This window comes from Microcebus murinus, chromosome 12 (genome assembly GCF_040939455.1).
Source record: "Microcebus murinus isolate Inina chromosome 12, M.murinus_Inina_mat1.0, whole genome shotgun sequence".
Lineage (NCBI taxonomy): Eukaryota > Metazoa > Chordata > Mammalia > Primates > Cheirogaleidae > Microcebus > Microcebus murinus.
In genome coordinates, this window is record NC_134115.1 from 58,402,561 (window position 1) to 58,426,073 (window position 23,513).

General features: G+C 39.2%; 1 protein-coding gene across 8 annotated transcripts in view; it reads left to right on the plus strand.

Annotated features, from left to right (window-relative positions):
- UNC13B (unc-13 homolog B) overlaps positions 1-23,513 on the plus strand; it is a 190,682-nt gene that overhangs the window by 34,345 nt on the left and 132,824 nt on the right. For all 8 annotated transcript variants that reach the window (XM_076008830.1, XM_076008826.1, XM_076008827.1 and 5 more), the window contains exons 2-6: positions 6,569-6,598; positions 9,375-9,474; positions 12,560-12,677; positions 13,899-14,022; positions 17,526-17,599. In XM_076008830.1, the coding sequence (XP_075864945.1) occupies positions 6,569-6,598; positions 9,375-9,474; positions 12,560-12,677; positions 13,899-14,022; positions 17,526-17,599 (446 nt within the window). The remainder of the gene's footprint in view (positions 1-6,568; positions 6,599-9,374; positions 9,475-12,559; positions 12,678-13,898; positions 14,023-17,525; positions 17,600-23,513) is intronic.

Below are 23,513 nucleotides of genomic sequence, written 5' to 3' on the forward strand. Positions count from 1 at the left end.
AGATTCCCTTGTATGTGATTCGATGCATTTCATTAAATAGGTTTTCTCTGCCTTCTAATCTCTTTTTGTGGAACTCCCCAAATTGGAATTTTGGTCAATTTATGATGTCCCATATGTCACTTAGGCTTAATTTTTTTTTGTCTGACAAGTATTTCAGAACTTGAGTCTTCAAATTCTTTATTCTGTCTGGTGTAGTCTATTGCTAAAGCTCTCAATTGTATTTTTGTTTCCATTCACTGAATTCTTCAGTTGTAGCATTTCTGTTTGTTTCTTTTGACTTCTTTCTTTGTTGAATTTCTCATTTAGGTCATGAATTAAACATTGTTGTTTTTGTATTTATTGTGCTCTTTTGTAACTAACCGAATTTCTTTAATATTATCATTTTGAATTTTTTCAGGCATTTAGTTGATTGCTTTTTAGGGGGATCAGTTACTGGGGAATTATTGTGTTCATTTAGAGGGCTTATGTTTCCTTGCTTTTTCATGTTTCTTGTGTCCTTATGTTGATATCAATGCCTCTGTTCTAACAATTACTTTTCCAACTTTATAGATTGGCTTTTGTAGGGAAAGGCTTTTCTTTATAGATGGATCCATAACGGTGGCTGTGTAGGGTACTGTGGCTTTTATTCTGAGTATTTGCTGTTGTGTATTTGACTTATGATTTCTTTGGCTGTAATCAGTCTCAGTGGTACCTGAGTTTCTCAGTGGCTTAGGGTGTGGTTCCTTGTTAGTGGAGGCTATGACGAGGCTTGGCTGAGGACAGGATTGCCTGACAGCCTGGTCCTTGGGCATCAGTGGTGGTGGTGGCTGTCCAGGAGTTTTGGTCCTTCGGTCCCTGGGTGGTATACATGGGTGCTGGTGGTGGCAAGTCTGCACAGGGCCATTCTTGAGCCTCCAAGCTGCATGATTGGGTGCTGATGGTACCATTGGTGGGTCAATGCATGCTTCAGCTTCCTTTGACCTGGGGGCAGCCTCTCTGGTGTTCTCCACTTCCCATTCCCCAAGGAATAGGACATTGTGTGATCTAGAGCACTGGGGACCAGGATGCACTGCTGGGTCAGCAGGGGTTGTAATGTTGCATCCCTCTGGGTGAAAATGGGGGATATCCATGGACCTTAAGGAATGTGGAGATGCAAGGGCTCTTGGATCCCATGGCAGATGTCTTATGGGGTCTGGGAATCTCAAAATGGTACCATACTGCAACTGCTTGGGTCTGCGTGTATAGGACCTAGGGCAAACTCCCTGTTTGGAACATGTGGACTCTAGGCAGCTTGCTATACTACTCTCAGTTCCTGCAAGGGCCAAGGGGTAGTACACCCTCTCCAGTAGTTAGGATTGCAGGAGTCTACTGTGAGAATATGGAACCCTGGGGATCTCTTGCTTACTTGCTCCCTACAATGAGAAGTTTTTCTTGGTTGTTAGTTGATCCTGGTGAGGCAGGTTGCTTCGCTTTCTTTACCTTCCTTGCCTCAAAGCTTCCCTGTCATTTCCCTGCTGAATTTTCGTGTGCTCTGTTTAGAAACTCTGTTAGATGTGTGATTATCTACTTTCTGTTTTGGTCCTTTTTATGGGAGGAGGCAAGTGCTGGGGACTTCTATTTAGCCATCTTCTTATACCCATCATTTGATTTTTAAATTTTCTTTTCTAATTGTTTAAAACTAGTATGTAGAAATATAATTGCTTTTTTTGTGTATTGACTAGTTCACTTTGCTGTTATCATACATAGGACAGACTATTAGCTAGGTGTTTTTTTTTTTTTTTTTTTTTTTTTTTTGAGACAGTGTCTTACTTTGTTGCCCAGGCTAGAGTGAGTGCCGTGGCGCCAGACTAGCTTACAGCAACCTCAAACTCCTGGGCTCAAGCGATCCTTCTGCCTCAGCCTCCGAGTAGCTGGGACTACAGGCATGAGCCACCATGCCTAGCTAATTTTTTCTATATATATTAGTTGGCCAATTAATTTCTTTCTATTTATAGTAGAGACGGGGTCTCGCTCTTGCTCAGGCTGGTTTTGAACTCCTGACCTTGAGCAATCCGCCCGCCTCAGCCTCCCAGAGTGCTAGGATTACAGGCGTGAGCCACCGCGCCCAGCCTTATTAGCTAGGTTTTTATTGTTGATTTCTAGTTTACTAAAAATTATGTTCTGAGAATATGGTTTGTCTAATGTTGGTACTTTAAAATTTATTAGTTCTTTGAGTTAGTCAAGGTCCCACGTGGTCCTTGTGAGCTAGAAAAGAATGTCTACTCTTAGTTTCGGTTATAGAATTTTACCTGTTTGTTAAATCAAACATTCATTTATTGAGTTATTCAAGTCATCTATATTCTGACTGATTATTTTAGCCTGCTACTAAATGTATGTTAAAAATCTATGATTATTGACTTGTGAATTTCACGTAATCCTGTCAGTTGCTTTATGTATTTGAAGCTATGTTATATAAATTTATTATATTTCCTAGGAGATCATTTCTTTTATTATATATTGACTATCTTAGTCTCTTTTTATCTGATTAAAATTACTACATCAAAAAATTGTTACTCTTCCTCCTCCTTTCCTTCCTTCCTTTCTTTTGTTCTTGACTTCCTACTTAAGTTTCCTAGATATTTGGTACAGACTGTTCCTGTGTCACTTGTGTAAGTAAATCAGATTATTATGTTTTAGCCTTCCCTTGCCCTCTTAAGATTTAACTTTCTTGAGTCTATTGTATCAGTTACTAGTAGTCTTTCTGGTTTTCAGCTTTCAAAATTTTGTTGCCATTTTCCCTTCTGCTTGCTTGCTCCTGTCCTTAAAAAAAGAAAAAAGAAGTTGTAGTTTTAATGGGTTTAAGGATGCATTACTGGATGCATGTGACCACACTTACTAATCATAGCAAGTTAACTCCCATTTCTATAATTTTTTAATTTTCAATTACCATATTTTTAAATTTCCTGAATTTCTTTTTTTTTTTTTTTTTTGAGACAGAGTCTCTCTTTGTTGCCTAGGCTAGAGTGAGTGCCATGGCAACAGCCTAGCTCACAGCAACCTCGAACTCCTGGGCTCAAGCAATCCTGCTGCCTCAGCCTCCCAAGTAGCTGGGACTACAGGCATGTGCCACCATGCCCGGCTCATTTTTTCTATATATATTAGTTGGCCAATTAATTTATTTCTATTTATAGTAGAGACGGGGTCTCGCTCTTGCTCAGGCTGGTTTCAAACTCCTGACCTTGAACAATCCGGCCGCCTCGGCCTCCCAGGGAGCTAGGATTACAGGCGTGAGCCACCACGCCCGGCCTGAATTTCTTATTGATTCTTTTAATTTTATGTGTTTTGTTTGCTTTTTATCTTTTTGTTGTTGTTTTTAATGGATGTTTTTATTTGCTTTATTTTAATAGGGAATCCAAGTGTATGTATTTTAAATTTATGTTCATAAATTTAACTTGTTTTTTCTTATTTTTTTTCTTTTTAAAAATTTTTGTAGAGACAGGGTCTTGCTATGTTGCCTAGGCTGGTCTCAAACTCCTGGCCTCAAGCAATCCTCCCTCCTCAGCCTCCCAAAATGTTATGACTATAGGCATGAGCCACTCTGCCTGGCTGTTAACTTGTTTTTTCTTAATGTTGATATTATTTTTCTTATCCTAAGTGTTTTTCATGTAATAGTTCATTTTTTATTGTAAAGGCTCATTATATGAGGAGGGCTTTAAGAATCTAGTCTTAAATTTTACCTACTCAGAATTTTTGTCTGTGATAATATGAAGGCCAAAAGGGATCTTGTCACTAAGCACTAGCTCTGGCCCTAAGACTTTTGCTTTATCCTGATTCTCAGGGTTGAAGCCTGCCTTCCCTCACAACCTTCCTTAAAATATGATAGAGGTCCACCTCAGTGCTATCTTTAGCCCATATTTAGCTCTCCTTCTTAGCCTACATTTCAAGTCTTTTTACTATCATAGGTGTCTAGTTTTCTTGGGTTCTAATTTGTGAAGAATCTTCTAGAGTATTTCTTTGTTTGATGTTCAGATTCCTTAAGAATCATCTCTCTGGTCTTTTATGCTTCAAATTCCATTTCCTTCCTACCACACTGATCTCCTTGAAGCACCATAAACACACAGGACTTTAGCTTCCTCCTTGCCTTTATTCATTTCCTTATCAGGAATGGCTTCCTTGTGAGGAATGGCTTACTTACCTAGATTCTGAGTCTTCAAGGCTCATCTCAAAGTATACTTCTCCATGAAGACTTTTCCTAATTATTTTATCCTTTATTCATTATCTGGTTCTTAGACCTCTTGGTTTCATGGTCTTATATTAAGGTTTCTCAACCTTGATACTATTCATATTTTGGTTCAGATAATTCTTTGCTCTGAGAAACTGTCCTATACACTGCAGAATGTTTAGTAGCATCTTTGGTCTCTAGCCACCAAATGGCAGTAATATCACTCAGGAACTTGTTAGAAATACAGATTTTTCAGGCTCCACTGCATTCTACTGAATCCAGAAACCATGGTGGCAGGGCCCAGCTATCTGTGCTTTAACAGCCTCCACATGATTCTAATGCATGTTCAAGTTTGAGATACACTGTCTTCAGTAGATTGCAAGTTTTATTTGTTTGTTTGTTTTTTGTAGGAAAGAACTATTGTTTTCATTGTATTGTTGACTTGTATAATGGCAAATGTATACTTATTAGTCAGTAATTGCTAAGCTTGATCTTTTTAAGATAGCTTTAGCCAGGCCATTCTAAGAGATGTGTACTTTCTACACGTTTATAAAAAAGAATACTAATTGGGAAGAGGATTTGAATTGACATGAGACTATAAAGGGCAGTCCAGTGGGACATATACTTTGATTCAATAAGAAGAAATAAATTTTAGCAATAAGTGCTGCCTGAAAGTGGAGAGGACCTTGTCAAAGATACTGAAGGACCTATCTCTTGGAAGTATTAAATGGGGCTTGGTTGTCATCCAAGGTGAAGCTTTCAGTTGTAATGCAGGACAAGGAGAGTGGCAGATTTATACCCTTAAGTGTCATTTCCAGGCATTGTGTGTTGGCTTTTCCTTTTATCTTTTTTCCCCTATGGCATTTAGCCCTGATCTTCATTGATAGATACCTGGTAGTTTCTGGAATTTAGCAGTTTTCCTGCAGGTATGGTCTAAGGAACTGACACTTGCAGTCCTAGTGTAGGATACTTTGTTGTGTAGCTCTCTACTGTCTTTTTGTTTCTTGGGTTTTTTTGTTTTTTTTTTCTTTTGAGACAGAGTCTCACTCTGTTGCCCAGGCTAGAGTGCCTTGGCGTCAGCCTAGCTCACAGCAACCTCGAAATCCTGAGCTCAAGCAATCCTCCTGCCTCAGCCTCCCGAGTAGCTGGGACTACAGGCATGTGCCACCATGCCCGGCTCATTTTTTCTATATATATTAGTTGGCCAATTAATTTCTTTCTATTTATAGTAGAGACGGGGTCTCGCTCTTGCTCAGGCTGGTTTTGAACTCCTGACCTTGAGCAATCCGCCCGCCTCGGCCTCCCAGAGTGCTAGGATTACAGGTGTGAGCCACCGTGCCTGGCCTGTTTTGTTTTTTTTAATTTTAACTTTTTATTTTTAAATAATTAAAAAAAATTTCTATTATTTTAGTAGTGACAGGGTCTCATTCTTGCTCAGGCTAGTCTCCAACTCATAAGGTCAAACGATCCACCCACCTTGGCCTCCCAGAGTGCTAGGATTACAGGTGTGAGCCACCACGCCCGGCCTCTACTGTCTTTTTGGAAACAGCTCTTTGTGATCACTTTGACGGGTGTTTCTCTTAACACATGCTTATTCTCAGAAGTTACTTTTCACTCTTGTTGTAAAAGCTATTGTCTAGATATGGTCTGTTATGTTCTTTTGGCATAAATAGAATGGAGGGCGTTTCCATGATGGTTTTAAATAAGGAACATTTGTAACTTAAACCTTAGATATCTCACATGAAACTGGTTGCCTGCCACAGGAGTAACTTGGATGTCTTTACCTTCTTGTCAGGAGGCTGGAACAGAGCTTTCTACATTGGATATGAGATTAGGTTGGATGACTTTTAAGGGCTCTTCTGACTCTTTGCCTTTGAAGTTGTTTTTTTTTTTTTTTTTTTTGAGACAGAGTCTTGCTTTGTTGCCCAGGCTAGAGTGAGTGCTATGGCGTCAGCCTAGCTCACAGCAACCTCAAACTCCTGGGCTCAAGCGATCCTCCTGCCTCAGCCTCCCAAGTAGCTGGGACTACAGGCAATGCACCACCATGCCCAGCTAATTTTTTCCTGTATATATTAGTTGGCCAATTAATTTATTTCTATTTATAGTAGAGACGGGGTCTTGCTCTTGCTCAGGCTGGTTTTGAACTCCTGACCGCAAGCAATCCGCCTGCCTCGGCCTCCCAGAGTGCTAGGATTACAGGCGTGAGCCACCGCGCCCGGCCTGCCTTTGAAGTTTTGACCAAAAGTCCCAGCTTCTTGTCTCAAGAATTAGATTTAATCTAATCCTAACTCTAATGATGGCACATAGTAGGTGCTCAAGAAATATTGATGTAGTAAAATGAATTTGTGAAAAATCTTCATGGTATCCTCTTTTTTTTTTCTTTTGCAGTTAAAAGAGCCAAATTCCAAGGTTCACCAGGTAAGGCCAGCCTTCTACTCTTATGTCCTTTCCCCCTCTTTATACTTGCTGTGATCTAAAAGCAATCTTTAAAAAATCATTAATTTCACATAATCCATTGATCAAATTCAGTAATTTAATTCACAAAATTAATGCATGAAATTTTTTTTTTGAAATTTTTAATTAAAATCAATTCTCTTGTAAAACATTAAAGTATGTATATCTGCATCTGTCTGTCTAGTGAAAAGTTAGTCTCCTTACCTCTTGGCCAACCCATTTCTACTTCTCAAAAGTAACTATATATTTAGAGCTTTTTATCTATCTTGTCATGCTTTTTCTGTGTGGATCATGCGACATATATCTTTGTGCAACTTGCTTTTTCCCCCCCAACAACACAAAGTCTGTGTGAGAGTGTGTGTGTGTGTGTGCGTGTGTGTGTGTGTGTGTGTTTATCTGGTTCTTTCTTTTAAGGTGCTGTATAGAATTTTGTTGTAGATTTGTACTGTAAGTCCCTGATTGATGAATATTTAGGTTGTTTCCAAGTTTTTGGTATTACTAAGCAATAAATGTTCTTGTGCATTTATCATTCTTCACTTTAGAAAATGTTATCTTTATGTTAGAGTCCAGAAGTAGAATTGCTGGGTCAACGGTATGTGTTTTTTAAAAATTTGGTAAATAGCGAAATTACTCTTATGAAAGTTTTTGATAGATTATACTGAGACCAAAAATGTATGAGCATTTATTTTCCCAAATCCTTATCAACATGAAATTATGAAACTTTTAAATCTTTGTCTATCTGAAGATGAAAAATATCTCCTGATTTTAATATACATTCCCTTAATTGTGACTGTCTCACTGGGAAGACTTACTCTGCTTATTGCTGGGGGAACAGGAAGGGGGCCGGAAGTTCCTGGAAAAAACGTGAGCATGCTTGGGGACTGATGCAAACCTGAAAGACTGTACTTTGAGTGAACAGGAACTAAAGCAGTTTCTGAGCATGCTGCTCTCTCTCCTGGCTCAGGGTTAGGGCTTCTCTTTGTTCTGAGAATCTGCTCTGTTCTCCTGTCTCTCCCAGCTGGCTTTCTTTGCTTACCCATCTTGCACAAGACCCATAATAGCTGCTCCAGTGGAATTTATATGTCTTTCCAGCTTCAGCACTAACCACCAATTGTCAATATTCCCTCCCCCCCCCCCCCCATTTAAAATCATTTGAGAGAGTCAGATTTATCTCAGTTTTTGAGCAGCCCATGGATTGGCTGCTCTTGGGTTGTATGTACTCTTTGGTCAGCTGTGTGTGATCAGACATGGAGGGTAAAGGACAAAGTCATATGATATAAACACAGCTCAGTGGTCTATTATACTACTACTGGATATGGATGAGGACTCCCCTCGTGTGGGCTTTTATCATGTATCTTTAGTATAATAAATTGTGTTGATAAGTATAAAACTACACAATTTTTAATGACATTTAAAGGACAGATTTACCTTCTGGTAGAAGTATGTGATAGGGCCCATTTTCTCACATCTTCTCTAACATCAGGTAATCATTTTAGGCAATATTTGCCAATTTGATGAGTCAAAAATGATAGTTTACTATTTTTTCATTTTGTAAGATTATGACTAATTTCTTACATAGAAAAACAAACCCTCAATTCAGTGTCCCTAATCATGGCTGATGTGAATTTAGTAGGGTGAGAGCCAAATATGCTGTATTAGGCATTAGGTCAGACTCCTGAGCCTTGAGTTCCAGGCCACCACTGTCATTTAGAGTCAACTTATACTCTCAGGTTAGAGAATTTCTTTTTTTCAACTCTGTGATAAAATTTCTTTACATATAACTTGTGATTTAGGCCAAACTGAATAATAGATCAAGCTTGAAATCCATTTTCTTTGTAAGGATTTTTCCTTAATTCTTGTCCCTATCAACAGCTCTGCAGTTCTTTACCACTTTTTATTTTTCTCTTGTGGTACTTATCTCATTGTATATTTTATTAGATTTATGTATGTTATCATTCCTACTAGGTCAATTAAATTAGGTTTTTTTAGACTGTAGGTGGGCTATAAAATTAATTTAGTATGTTATGATTAAACTTTTAATAGATGAAATAAATCAGAATAGGAAATATCAATGTATCACATCTTGTATCTCATGAATCTTTTGTGTGCGTGTGTCTACTTGGTCATATATAAAATAGCTTTCTTTCTTTTTTTTTTTTTTTTAGACAAGAGTCTTGTTTGTTGCCCAGGCTAGAGTGAGTGCCCTGGAGTCAGCCTAGCTCACAGCAACCTCAAACTCCTGGGCTCAAGCAATCCTCCTGCCTCAGCCTCCCGAGTAGCTGGGATTATAGGCATACGCCACCATGCCCAGCTAATTTTTTTTATATATATATATATTAGTTGGCCAATTAATTTCTTTCTATTTTTATAGTAGAGACGGGGTCTCTCTCAAGCTAGTTTTGAATTCCTGACCTCGAGCAATCCGCCCGCCTCAACCTCCCAGAGTGCTAGGATTACAGGCGTGAGCCACCGTGCCCAGCCTAAAATAGCTTTCTTAAAATTTCAAAAACACAAAATTTGAAAAATGCTATGTTAGATTATGCTCTTGAAGATAATGTGTAGTTTTATAATTTTGCAACTCTGCTATGTCTTGAATGAGGCTATGTTTAATATATAGCTTCATTTTTTCTTGTGCATGTATTAATAATAGTTGGATATTAATTAATTCCAAGGGTTTTATGAGATTGGGTGGTAATCTGAGCACACTAATATTGCATTTTCATTTTGCATTTTTTCAAAGATAAATTTAACACATATGTGACCCTGAAAGTACAGAATGTGAAGAGCACTACCGTAGCAGTTCGTGGTGATCAACCTTCCTGGGAACAAGATTTCATGTTGTAAGTATTTTGTAGCAGCAGCAGCAGCAGCGTGCCTACATATTCCATAATCTTTCTAAGATAATTGCATTCGATGAAACAATTAGAAAACTTTATTTTTATGATTTATAAAATGTGCTATCAATGTTAAATATTCTTTTTGAAAACTACAGCATTATAGGAACAAGTGAGGTGTGTGGTAGGTGAAGTGCATCTGCAGTTTTCTCTCATGAATTCATAATCTATTCTTACAGATGAATGATGAATCCAAGTAAACTCCCAATTAATTTGGGTTGATGAAAATACTACATAGTCAGATTTTCTCAGGATCAGAATTAGAATGTAGTATAACATATATAGCATGATATTAAACATAACTTCATTTTTCTTCGATTCTCAGAAGCTCCTTGAAGGAATGTGGCTGTGCATGTAAGAGACTATCTGTTCGTTATGTACCTAAGTCATCTGCTTTAGAAGATGAAGATTTCTGTGCTTATAATCATTTTGCTTTATGGAATAAAATGTCCATGTTCAGTTAATTAAAATGAGTAAGCACTAATAGAATTTCTTTTTTAAAGACAGGGTCTCAGTATGTCGCCCAGGCTAGTCTCAAGCTCCTGGGTTCAAGCAGTCTTCCTGCTTCAGACTCCAAAAGTGCTGAGATTATAGGCGTGGACCACTGTGCCCAGCCAGAATTTCTTATAACAAAATTAGTGTATTATGATTTTAAACTCTGGCTGTAAAAACTTGATATTTCCTTTCCTCCCACCCTGACTTTCAGGAATCCTGTTTTTGTTCCTGCTATAGGAAAGGGGAGAAAAGTATAAAATATCATATTGAAGGACTGAACAAATCACTTAGCTTCTCTGAGTGCCAGTTTCCTTATCAGTAAAGGTCTACCTTTCTTATAAGGTTATGCTTATACTTTGGGGAGTAAAAGGTAAATGTGAAGGGGTCTGATGAGAAAATGCCCTGAAATTGCTGTGAAATTTTAAACTGAACTGAAATTGCTTTGCAAGTTTTATAATGTGGCTCTCACTTTGTTGCCCAGGCTAGAGTGAGTGCTGTGGCGTCAGCCTAGCTCACAGCAACCTCAAACTCCTGGGCTTAAGCAATCCTGCTGCCTCAGCCTCCCGAGTAGCTGGGACTACAGGCATGCACCACCATGCCCAGCTAATTTTTTCTATAGATATTAGTTGGCCAATTAATTTATTTCTATTTATAGTAGAGACGGGGTCTCGCTCTTGTTCAAGCTGGTTTTGAACGCCTGACCTTGAGCAATCCACCCGCCTTGGCCTCCCAGAGTGCTAGGATTACAGACGTGAGCCACCGCACCTGGCCTGGCCTTTTAATTTATTGCTTCTTATACTACCACTTAGGAAGCTTTATTATAGCAGTTACAGGCTAAGATTTTGAGGGCTTGGCAAAGACAACAGAAGAAGAGAAAGACAGAAAAGGATAAGTAGAAGATGTTAGAAGTGGAAGCAAAAGATTTGCATCAATGATTGCGTGAGTGTTATGCCACTCATTAGGATAGGGGTTAACCTAAGATCAGTTATGGGCAAGCTTATATTTGAGATTCTTACAATGGCAGATAGGTAGAGAAGTACAGAAGATAGTTAGAAACTTGAACCTGGCACTCAACGAAAGATTCTGGTTTGGAGAATAATTTGGTTAGTTAAAACTATAGGCATAGATCAGAAAGCTTAGAGAGTGAATGCATATAGAGAGAAAAGGGACTGGGGCTAAGTCTGGAGAACACCACCATTTAATGAAGGAGCAAAGAGGAACTAAGAAAGAATGAGCACAAAGGTAGAAGGGCCAGGAGATAATGGTGTCTTGGAAGCTGAGGGAGAACTAGGGTTTCAAAAGGAAAGAGGACAATGTTGTTGCGCTTCTCACTGGTTGCCTCTCTCTCAAGATTATATAAGCCTCATTTATTCCCTCTCTGTTACAGTGACATGAGAACGAGACTACCTGTTCCCTTCTTTACATACTAGTGTGCAGAGTCAGCTATGAATAGTTTATACAACTATGGTATCTCCCATACCACTATGTTAGCTATATAGCTGCGGTATGTAAACCTAGCAATCCTTCTCTCTTCTGACTTCTAAGTATAACTGTTCCCAGAATGTTGAGCATAGTGATCTTGCAGTCCTTCTGCAGTAGCTAGGACTACAAGCATGTGCCACCATGCCCGGCTAATTTTTTTGTATATATTTTTTAGTTGGCCAATTAATTTATTTCTATTTTTAGTAGAGGCAGAGTCTTGCTCAGGCTGGTCTCGAACTCCTGACGTTGAGTGATCCTCCCGCCTCGGCCTCCCAGAGTGCTAGGATTATAGGCGTGAGCCACCGCCCTCGCCTGGGTGATTGTTCATTTCTTAATGACAAGAAAGGCATTTTCATTTACTGATGTGAATTTGCTTAGCTGAAAATCCTGTATACACGTGTGCACGTGCATATACTCTTGATTGAGTCAATTAATAGAAAAGAAACTTCTCTAGGGCCCTGGTGATGAGGCATAAACAGACCTCTCAGATTTCTCTTAGTTGGGCCTGCTGAGCAAATGTAGAAGATATACTCTCATAGAAGATATACTCATATACTTCTATGAGTATACTCATAGAAGATATACTTTCCTCCCAGTGTTATTGAGGTATAATTCGTATACAAAAAAACTGCATATAATTAACATATACAATATGGGTATATGTATATACTTGTATTTTAATCACCATAATCAAGGTAATAAACATATCACCTCCAAAAATTTCCCGGGTCTCCTTGTTTTTGTGTGTCATTAGAATACTTAATGTAAATTTATCCTCTTAACAAATTCTTAAGTGCACAATATCTTATTGTTACCTGTAGGCACCATGTGGAACAATATGTCTCTGGAACTTATATAACTGTATCAAAAGCATTTTTCTATAGCTACCTTACATAGGTTTCTAAGAACCTAGAGAATGGTTACAGCATTCTGGGACATTTTGATTTTCCCTGACTGATCCTGGTGAGAAAGCATTTAAGGTTTAACAAAACAGATGCAGCTGTTTCTTTTATATTAATCCGCTTTCCTGAAAGGGCTTTCTTCTTTCCTTTAGTGAGATTAGTCGCCTGGACCTCGGTCTGAGTGTGGAGGTATGGAACAAAGGATTGATCTGGGACACCATGGTGGGGACTGTGTGGATTGCACTGAAGACTATTCGTCAGTCAGATGAGGTCAGTCAGTGCGTTGCCTGTTTGGAGGTATGGTTCCTAGCCCTTGTTTCTCTCTGTGCTAGTTCCATTTAGCTAATATTCATACATGCAGCTCAGATTGTTCTACCCCTTTTCTTTTTTTTTTTTTTTTTTGTTTTTGTTTTTTTCTTTTTAAAATGCTATCATTAAGGATATGTTCTACCCCTTTTCTAATAAGAGGGCATACTACCTACCTATTCCTAACTTCAGCCAGAGGTTCAGGGATTTTTTTCAAGTCTGGTCTTCCCTATGTCCTATCACTGAATTCAGAGATGCCAGAACACCAATTCAGTCTTATCAGGTAGGTAGCCTCTTTCAGTAGAATGTGTGTGTGTGTTTACCTAGGGTACTTGTAGTTTCTGCATTCTCCTCTAGAACATGTCCTTGGGAGGAGTCCCATTAAACTTCCTTAGTCACCTGTCTGGATCCTGTTCTCTGCTTTGTTTCTTTGAGTGGCCAGTCTCTAGGGAACTTGTTTCAGTCCTCCTCTTCTATATGTAACCCTAACAAAATTTAAGGAACTACTAGGTCTAGCAGTTAGTATTCACCCTGTCTGTACATTATTTTCAGTATTGAACTTCCACCTCATTTTATCAGATTAGACCATAACTCAGCATCATTTCCCCATAGATACTCACTTTGGACCTGGACAAAATCCATTATATTTCTATTTGGCTTTAATGTGGGCTATGAGTTTTCTCTGGGAGTGGGGAAGTTGAAGGTGTTGCCTATATTTTCTATATTTCTTTTAGTTCCGGCTAAGTCTCTACTCCCTCAGGAAGATGGGCCCTCATTTTCATTGCAGCCCCAGTTCAATTCTATTTAATCAGCAATGTTTAGTAGCTCTTTACTGATTAGAAACAGTGACATACATCATTAGGTGACAAAGTCATTCAGAATTGTGCAGATTAAATATTGATCTACAGAGGTGCTTAGTTTTAGAGTTTGGTATTCTGGAAATTCTGTCCTCATTGTACCTGCAGAGAGCTTGAACATGGTGAAAGCTGCTCTCCCCACCGAAGAGGGAAAACATAAGCTACATGCAGCAGAGGCAGGTGGTGACAGTGGTGTGTTTGACTTGTCAGGATGTGAGTGGTCCTCAGAAGCGCTCAGACAAGGAACTTCAGAGAAAAACACTTGGCTCTTGAACAAAGAGGGGAACCAAGAAAGATTAAAGTTTAATATTAGATCTTTGTTTCCTAGGAAGGGCCTGGGGAATGGTCCACATTGGAGGCAGAGACATTAATGAAAGACGATGAGATCTGTGGAACTAAAAACCCAACTCCTCATAAAATTTTGCTTGATACAAGATTTGAGCTGCCTTTTGGTGAGTCTGATTAGATTTTAAAAGCCATCTAATACTTTTTACCATATTGTTGCTAGTTGTCTCATTAATGTGTATTTTGTCTCCTCAGCCATCTCCTTTGAGGCTATTCTGTCTTCACTCCCTTCCCCATAACACCTAGCTCAGGGCATGGTACAAAGTAGACTATAAAATGATGCTAATTAAAGGATCCACACTAAAAAGCATTCTCTTCAACTCACTTAGTTTTCTGTGACTATTTATTATAATGACTTATGAAATAACTGCTTGTTAGATTTATTCTTTTGAAAATATTTTAATATTTGTCTTGAAGTGAATCTGTTTGATGATTTGTTAATTTTTTTAACTGATAGAATATAATTTGTTAATTTAAATATTAAGTAACACCGATAAATAGAATAGCAATTTAAAAAATCACAAATTACATGCTTGTGGTAACAATTTAAATAATAAGGACATATATATGGATAAAAAGTGAAGGGTTCTTTTCCTTCCTCCTTTAATTTCCTTTGCATTGCCCAGAGGTAAACCACTATTAACTTTCTTGTGTCTTGGTTTAGACACATGACATCTGTTATTTTCTTTTCTTTTCTTTTTTTTTTTTTTTTTTTTTTGAGACAGAGTCTCACTTTGTTGCCCGGGCTAGAGTGAGTGCCGTGGCGTCAGCCTAGCTCACAGCAACCTCAATCTCCTGGGCTCGAGTGATCCTTCTGCCTCAGCCTCCCGGGTAGCTGGGACTACAGGCATGCGCCACCATGCCCGGCTAATTTTTTATATATATATCAGTTGGCCAATTAATTCCTTTCTATTTATAGTAGAGACGGGGTCTCGCTCAGGCTGGTTTTGAACTCCTGACCTTGAGCAATCCGCCCGCCTCGGCCTCCCAAGAGCTAGGATTACAGGCGTGAGCCACAGCGCCCGGCCTCTTTTTTTTTTTTTTTGTGAGACAGAGTCTTACTTGTTGCCCAGGCTAGAGTGAGTGCCGTGACGTCAGCCTAGCTCACAGCAACCTCAAACTCCTGGGCTCGAGTAATCCTTCTGCCTCAGTCTCCCAAGTAGCTGGGACTACAGGCATGCACCACCATGCCCGGCTAATTTTATATATATATATATATATATGCCAATTAATTTCTTTCTATTTATAGTAGAGACGGGGTCTCGCTCTTGCTCAGGCTGGTTTCGAACTCCTGACCTTTGAGCAATCCGCCCTCCTCGGCCTCCCAGAGAGCTAGGATTACAGGCGTGAGCCACCGCACCCGGCCTGTTATTTTCTTTTTTGACACGGGGTCTCTTACTCTGTCGCCCTGGCTGGAGCACAGTGGCCTCATCATAACTCATTGCAACCTCAAACTCCTGGGCTTAAGCAATTCTCCTGTCTCAGTCTCCTGAGTAGCTGGGACTAAAGGTGTGAGCCACCATTCTGGCTAATTTTTCTATTTTTAGTAGAGATGAAGTCTTACTCTTGTTCAGGTTGGTCTCAAACTCCCTAACCTCAAGTGATCCTCCAGCCTTGGCCTCCCAGAGTTGACATCTATTTGCTGGAATTTTATTTTGGCAAAATTTGGATCATACTCTATATACTATATATAGTGTTTTATAAACTACTTAAACATTCATCGTGTACATTGTTCCATGTAATAGTTTAAGATCTATCTTGGCCGGGCAGTGGCATACTCCTGTAATTAGCTACTGGGGAAACTGAGGTGGGAGGATCCCTTGAGCTCAGGAGTTCAAGATCAGCCTGGGCAACATAGCGAGATGCCTATCTGCACACACATACACAAAAAAGAATAAAATCTTTTTGCTGATTTGAACAGATACCATAATTTATATAGTAATCCTTTATCAATTGACATGTAGGTTGTTTCTAGTTTTTTGATTATTACATACTGCTGTGACTAACAACTTTGTATAACTTCGCCCATTTTAGTCTAGAGTGAATTTCTTAAAGTAGGATTGCTGGGTCAGAGGATATGTGCATCATTACTTTTCATGGATATTGCAAAGTTGTTTTTCACAAAGGTTGTACAAATTTATGGTACAACCAGCTATATCTGAGGGGTGTCTGCTTCTGCTCATCTTTGCTAATATTTTGTATTTCTCAATTTTTAATGTTTAATTGATTTAAATATTATCTTGTTTTTGTTTAGTTGAATTCTATTTCATTTTTAATTTACATTATTGATATTTGCATGTACAGTTGTTATTGCTGCTGTTTTATGATTTCAGTTTATTTATGTCTTGTATCCTATGGTGATTTAAGCAAAAATGGCATGATTTTTCAGCTAGCTCAGAAATAACTAAACTTGGAACAACTATTACTTCGGAAAAATAGAAAAGAAGAAATTCTTATTGGGACTGTAGGCCAGGTTGTAAGTGATGTAGAATGTAAGAAGAATCACACAGTGTTGTCTTTTTTTGTGATTGACTTATTTCACTTAGCATTATGTCTTCAAAGTTCGTCCACATTATAGCATGTGACAGGATTTTCTTCCTTTTTAAGGCTGAATAGTGTTGGATTCTGTGTATATATCTCATTTTGTTTATCTTTTCATCTGTTGATGGACACTGGGTTGCTTCAGCTCTTGACTATTGTGAATAATGCCACTATGAACTTGGGTGTGCAAATATCTCTTTGAGATCTTGCTTTTAATTCTTTTGTGTGTATGTGTGTGGGTATATATACACATACACACAAAAGTGGGATAGCTGGATCACATAATTTTATTTTTTTGGAAAACTATGAACTTTGAGTATCTCAATATCTCAGTGTCTAACTTTTCTTCTAAGCTAATCCTTTGGACTATTTTGGTCTTGCTGAAGGGAAGGTAGTATGATTAAGTAGAATATAGTTTTTGGAATCATACTGACTATGGTTTGAAATGGCTCATCTCTTTATGAACTGAATGATCTTGGCTGGATTATTTAACCCCTCTGGGCTCTAGGTTCCTCATCTGCAAAATAAAAAAATGGGAATAAGAGTACATTATATTGGTTTTTATGAAGATTTAAGATAATGCTGTGGTAAGAACCAAGCCATCAGTAAAATCTGTTCATTAACACCACGCTTCTGACTTGAGTCATTTGACTGAATAAAATATTATCTGCTGGCCGGGCGCGGTGGCTCACGCCTGTAATCCTAGCTCTCTGGGAGGCCGAGGCGGGCAGATTGCTCAAGGTCAGGAGTTCAAAACCAGCCTGAGCAAGAGCGAGACCCCGTCTCTACTATAAATAGAAAGAAATTAATTGGCCAACTGATATATATATATAAAAAATTAGCCGGGCATGGTGGCACATGCCTGTAGTCCCAGCTACTCGGGAGGCTGAGGCAGAAGGATCGCTCGAGCCCAGGAGTTTGAGGTTGCTGTGAGCTAGGCTGATGCCACGGCACTCACTCTAGCCTGGACAACAAAGGGAGACTCTGTCTCAAAAAAAAAAAAAATATTATCTGCTGATGATTGAACTATTTATTACCTGCTGATGTTGTTTCTTCTTTTCTATGGTAGATATCCCAGAGGAGGAAGCCAGATATTGGACCTACAAATTAGAGCAAATCAATACCTTGGTTTCTGACAATGAGGTAGGAACTTCCTTATTTGCATTATAGACAGATAGGAAAAATCTGATGTTCTTTATAGGTTGTCTGGGGTGAGGGGGTGGGGTACAGAGTAAAAGCTTGTTGTCCTGAAGAAAGAAATAATTTAAATTGCATTGAAGAAAAAGGGCACCTAGAAGATTACCTGAAATTTCATTAGAAGCCTCTATCTCCCACTTACCTTTTTTTCTCCTACTGTCCTCCAGACTATGGCATTGATCTGGCTCTAGGCTTCTGGGGAGGGTGCTTGTACCAGGGAATCTGTCTTTTTTTGTTACACACATGAGCAGAGAGCATTTCTTCTGTTCCCTCCCAGATTTTTGGATATTATCCTTCTTTACATGTTCTTTTTAGGGATGTTTAGACTATTGCATTTTTTGGTCTTGCTCCAGAGATGAGTCTGATGCATATAAGAGTCTGATGCATATAACATAATGAACTCATCCTGAGGCGTCAGAAAGGGAGAATATTTTTATTATTGGTGGTAGAGGGAAAAGATAAGCTTATTTTTTGACATGTTGGGCTATTAAAAAATGGATCTATAAAGTAGAATTTGAATGCTAGAAGATATTTCAGTGGAAATGTTTGGCAAACAATTTCATGAGAGTCTGAATCTGGTTGGATTGGGTAGGGAACTGTAGATATAGAGTTTGGATTCATCAACATGTTGGTAGCAGTTGAAGTCATAGGAATGGAAAAGCTTGCTCAGGTAGAGCTTGTAGAAAAAGTATTGAAGAATAAGAGTAAAACATTGAGAAACATTGCAGTAGAATTCTGGGAAACGAGACTGAGAAAAGAGCTCTTCCTTCGAGAAAGGAAGAGTAGGAGAACCAAGAAAGGTTCATGGAACAAAGAAAAAATTGATTCAAGGCAGAAATTCTTGATAGTATCACATGTTCAAACAAGATAAATTCTGAAATAGTCATTGGATTTGGCAATTAATGACCAGTATCCATCCATCAACTAGTACAGAAAGTCAAAGTGCAGTGGTTTGATGAACGTATTAGTTTTCTAGGGCTGCCTTTACATAGTACCACAAACTAGGTTACTTATGAAAACCAAAATTTATTTTCTTACACTTTTGGGTACTAGAAGTCTGTAATCAATTTGTCTTCCGTTTCATCTAGAGGCTCTGAAGGAGAAATCATCCCATACTTTTCTCTAGGCTCTAATGGTTGCTGGTAGTCCTTGCTGTTCCTTGGCTTGTAGATGTATCATTCTAATCTGTGCCTCTGTTGTCACATACCTCCCCATGTGTCTGTGTGTCTTCATAATGCATTCTCCTGTGTCTATGTCCAAATTTCTATTTTTCTTTTTTTTTTTTTTTTTTTTTTTTTTTAGACAGAGTCTCGCTTTGTTGCCTAGGCTAGAGTGAGTGCCGTGGCGTCAGCCTAGCTCACAGCAACCTCAAACTCCTGGGCTCAAGCAATCCTTCTGCCTCAGCCTCCCAAGTGGCTGGGACTACAGGCATGCGCCACCATGCCCGGCTAATTTTTTCTATATATATTATTTGGCCAATTAATTTCTTTCTATTTATAGTAGAGACGGGGTCTCGCTCTTGCTCAGGCTGGTTTCGAACTCCTGACCTCGAGCAATCCGCCCGCCTCGGCCTCCCAGAGAGCTAGGATTACAGGCGTGAGCCACCGCGCCCGGCCTTCTATTTTTCTTATAAGGATAGTAGTCATTGGATTAATTTGATTACATCTTCAGAGACCCTATTTCTAAAATAAGGCCAAAACCATAGGTACTTAGGGTTAGAACTTCAACATATCTTTGGGGGGGGGGGACCCAATTCAACTCATAGTGATTTAAATGCAAGATGAAGAAATGGAATTTGGGAAAAGTTGACAACTACTCTTCAGGATTTTCCCTTACCTCAACCAAATCCTCAGTAGGCTCTCTATTATTAAGCTGCATAACTCTTCTCATACCCAATCCCAACTTTTCTTTGTTGAAAGCTCCAGTCTGTCTTCACCACTTGATAACTGCCAGCATTCACTCTATCTTTGCGAGTAGTATACAGCCTTTCAAACTCCCATCATTGTTTCCCTAGTAAGGAAGCACATTGTACTTTTGATGATATAGGCTTTACTGTATGTCATTATGCAGAAGTAGATAAAGGGATTAAAACAATAAAAAACAAATATAACTTATACAAATATTGCAGTGTTTTAAAAAGTTCTAAGAATGGTTCTTGTTCTGTGGGTCTCAACTCCCTATGGGATTTTTGCTTTCTGTTTACATTCTAGGATATAGAACTTACTATGTTTACATCTTTCATCCCCTCTTTCACCATGCTGTTTTTCTTTTAACAGCTTTATTGAAACAAAATTCATATATTTCATACATTCACTCATTAACATGTACAATTCAATGGCTTTTAGTATATTCAGAGTTGTGCATCTGTCATCAAAAACAATTTTGAACATTTTCATTACCCCATAAAGAAATGCTGTACCCTTAACCATTACTCTCTAATCTCCCACCCCCACTTCCCCACATCCTCCTCAGCTCAGCCTAGGCAAGCACTAATCAAACTTCTCTCTCTCTGGGCTGAGCACAGTGGCTCACACCTGTAATCCTAGCACTCTGGGAGGCCGAGGCGGGCGGATTGCTCAAGGTCGGGGGTTCGAAACCAGCCTGAGCAAGAGTGAGACCCCATCCTACTATAAACAGAAAGAAACTAATTGGCCAACTAATATATATAGAAAAAAATTAGCCAGGCATGGTGGCGCATGCCTGTAGTCCCAGCTACTCGGGAGGCTGAGGCAGGAGGATTGCTTGAGCCCAGGAGTTTGAGGTTGCTGTGAGCTAGGCTGACGCCATGGCACTCTAGCCTGGGCAACAAAGTGAGACTCTGTCTCAAAAGAAAACAAAAAAAAACTTCCCTCTCTCTGTATTGACCTATTCTGGACATTTTGTATAAATGGAATTATATAATGCATGCTCCTTTGTGACTGTCTTCTTTCAGGTAGCATAATGGTTTCAAGGTTTCATCCATGTTGTAGCATGGATGGATGTATCAGTACTTCATTCTCTTTTACTGCTAAATAATGGTCCATTGTATGGATATACTACATTATTTTACTTATTCATCAGTTTATGGACAATTGAGTTGTTCATACTTTTTAGCTATTATGGATAATGCTGCTGTGAACATTTATGTACAAAATTTTGTGTGGACATGTTTTCTGTTCTTTTGGGTATGTACCTGGGAGTGGAATTGTTAGACCAGATGGTAACTCTGTGCTTAACTGTTTGAGAGACTGCCAGACTTTATATTCCCACCAGCAGTGTATAAAGGTTCCAATTTCTTCATATCCTTGTCAGCATTTGTTATTATCTATCTTTTTGATTATATCCATTTTAGCAGTTGTGAGGTGGTATCTCATTGTGGTTTTCATGCCATTTATTTATTTATTTATTTATTTATTTATTTATTTATTTATTTATTTATTTATTTATTTTTTGAGACAGAGTCTTGCTTTGTTGCCTAGGCTAGAGTGAGTGCCGTGGCATCAGCCTAGCTCACAGCAACCTCAAACTCCTGGGCTCGAGCGATCCTTCTGTCTCAGCCTCCCAAGTAGCTGGGACTACAGGCATGCGCCACCATGCCCGGCTAATTTTTTCTATATATATTAGTTGGCCAATTAGTTTCTTTCTATTTATAGTAGAGACGGGGTCTCGCTCTTGCTCAGGCTGGTTTCGAACTACCGACCTTGAGCGATCCGCCCGCCTCGGCCTCCCAGAGAGCTAGGATTACAGGCGTGAGCCACCGCGCCCGGCCTTCATGCCATTTAAAAACTTTTATTATGGAAGTTTTCCAACATAAAAAAAAAGATTGTTCTTCCCTCTTTTTGCTGGAGTATCTTAAAACCAATCCCAGGCATCCCCTTGTCTCAACCATAAATGTATCAGTATATATATCTAGCAGATAATGCCTTTAAACAATAGCCACACTGCCATGATCACATTGAATTTAACAATAATTTCTTAATGTCATCTGTTACCTAGTGTGACTTCGAACTTCCTTTATTATCTCTAAGATATTTTTTCACAGTTGACTTGATCATTTCTTTCTTTTTTGAGACAGGGTTACTCTGTCAACCCAGCTAGAGTGCAGTGGTATCATCATAGCTAACTGTAACTTCAGACTCCTGGGCTCAAATGATCCTCCTGCCTCAGCCTCCCAAGTAGCTGGAACTACAGAGACACACCACCACGCCTGGCTAATTTTTCTATTTTTTGTAGAGATGGGGTCTCATTCTTGCTCAGACTGGTCTCAAACTTCTTTTTTTTTTTTTTTTTTTTTTTTTTTTTGAGACAGAGTCTCACTTTGTTGCCCAGGCTAGAGTGAGTGCCGTGGCATCAGCCTAGCTCACAGCAACCTCAAACTCCTGGGCTCAAGCGATCCTGCTGCCTCAGCCTCCCAAGTAGCTGGAACTACAGGCATGCGTCACCATGCCCGGCTAATTTTTGTATATATTTTTAGTTGGCCAATTAATTTCTTTCCAATTATAGTAGAGACGGGGTCTCGCTCTTGCTCAGGCTGGTTTCGAACTCCTGACCTTGAGCAATCCGCCCGCCTCGGCCTCCCAGAGTGCTAGGATTACAGGCGTGAGCCACCGCGCCCGGCCCTCAAACTTCTAACCTCAAACAGTCCTGGCTGAGTTGTTCATTTCAAAATCCAGACAAGATATGTACATTTGGTTATTATGCCTCTTAAATCATTTTTTTTTTTTTTTTTTGAGACAGAGTCTCGCTTTGTTGCCCAGGCTAGAGTGAGTGCCGTGGCGTCAGCCTAGCTCACAGCAACCTCAAACTCCTGGGCTCGAGTGATCCTTTTGCCTCAGCCTCCCGGGTAGCTGGGACTACAGGCATGCGCCACCATGCCCGGCTAATTTTTTATATATATATCAGTTGGCCAATTAATTTCTTTCTATTTATAGTAGAGACGGGGTCTCGCTCTTGCTCAGGCTGGTTTTGAACTCCTGACCTTGAGCAATCCGCCCGCCTCGGCCTCCCAAGAGCTAGGATTACAGTTAAATCATTTTAATTGTATAACTATTCCCCTTCTCTCATTTGTTTTGTAGAATTCTGCACATTCTGGATTTGGGTGATTATGTTCCCAGGTTTTATTTACCATGTTCCTTTATCCCTATTACATCCTTTAAACTGATAATTACATCTAGTAGCCTGAGGATTAGATTGGGATTTAGACTGAAATTCATTTTTTTGGTAGTCAGTTGACGTCTTATGCCACTTTTAGTGATGTTAAAATTTTTACAGTGGATTCAAGTGTTGTCAGCCTATTTCATTGATTATGAAGTTTTTTTCTCATCAGCCTTTCACCTAATGGTTTTTAGCAGCAAATAATGATTATTTTATCAGGGTTTGAAAATGATGGTTTTCTACTTATCCCTCCAGCATTTTTAGCTATGGTTTGTATATAAAAAAGAACTTTCTGGACTGGGCATGGTGGCTCACGCCTATAATCCCAGCACTTTGGGAGGCTGAAGCCAGGAGGATCGCCTAAGGCCAGGAGTTTAAAGCCAGCCTGAGCATCATAATGAGAGCTCATCTATACAAAAGATAGAAAAATTAGCCATGTGTGCTGGCGCACACCTGTAGTCCCTGCTGCTCAGGAGGCTGAGACAGGAGGATCACATGAGCGCCGGAGCTTGAGGGTGTAGTGAGCTATGGCTTTGTCACTACACTCTAGCCCAGGCAACAGCAAGACTGGCTCCAAAAAATAAATAAATAAATAATGACTTTATTTGACCAACTATTTGGTTCCCTTAAAATATAGTCTGTTTAAGAAAGACATTCTCTTTATCAAGTTTTAGAATAATGAACTGTTGCCTCAGCAACTTTTTTTTTTTTTTTTTTTTTTTTTTTT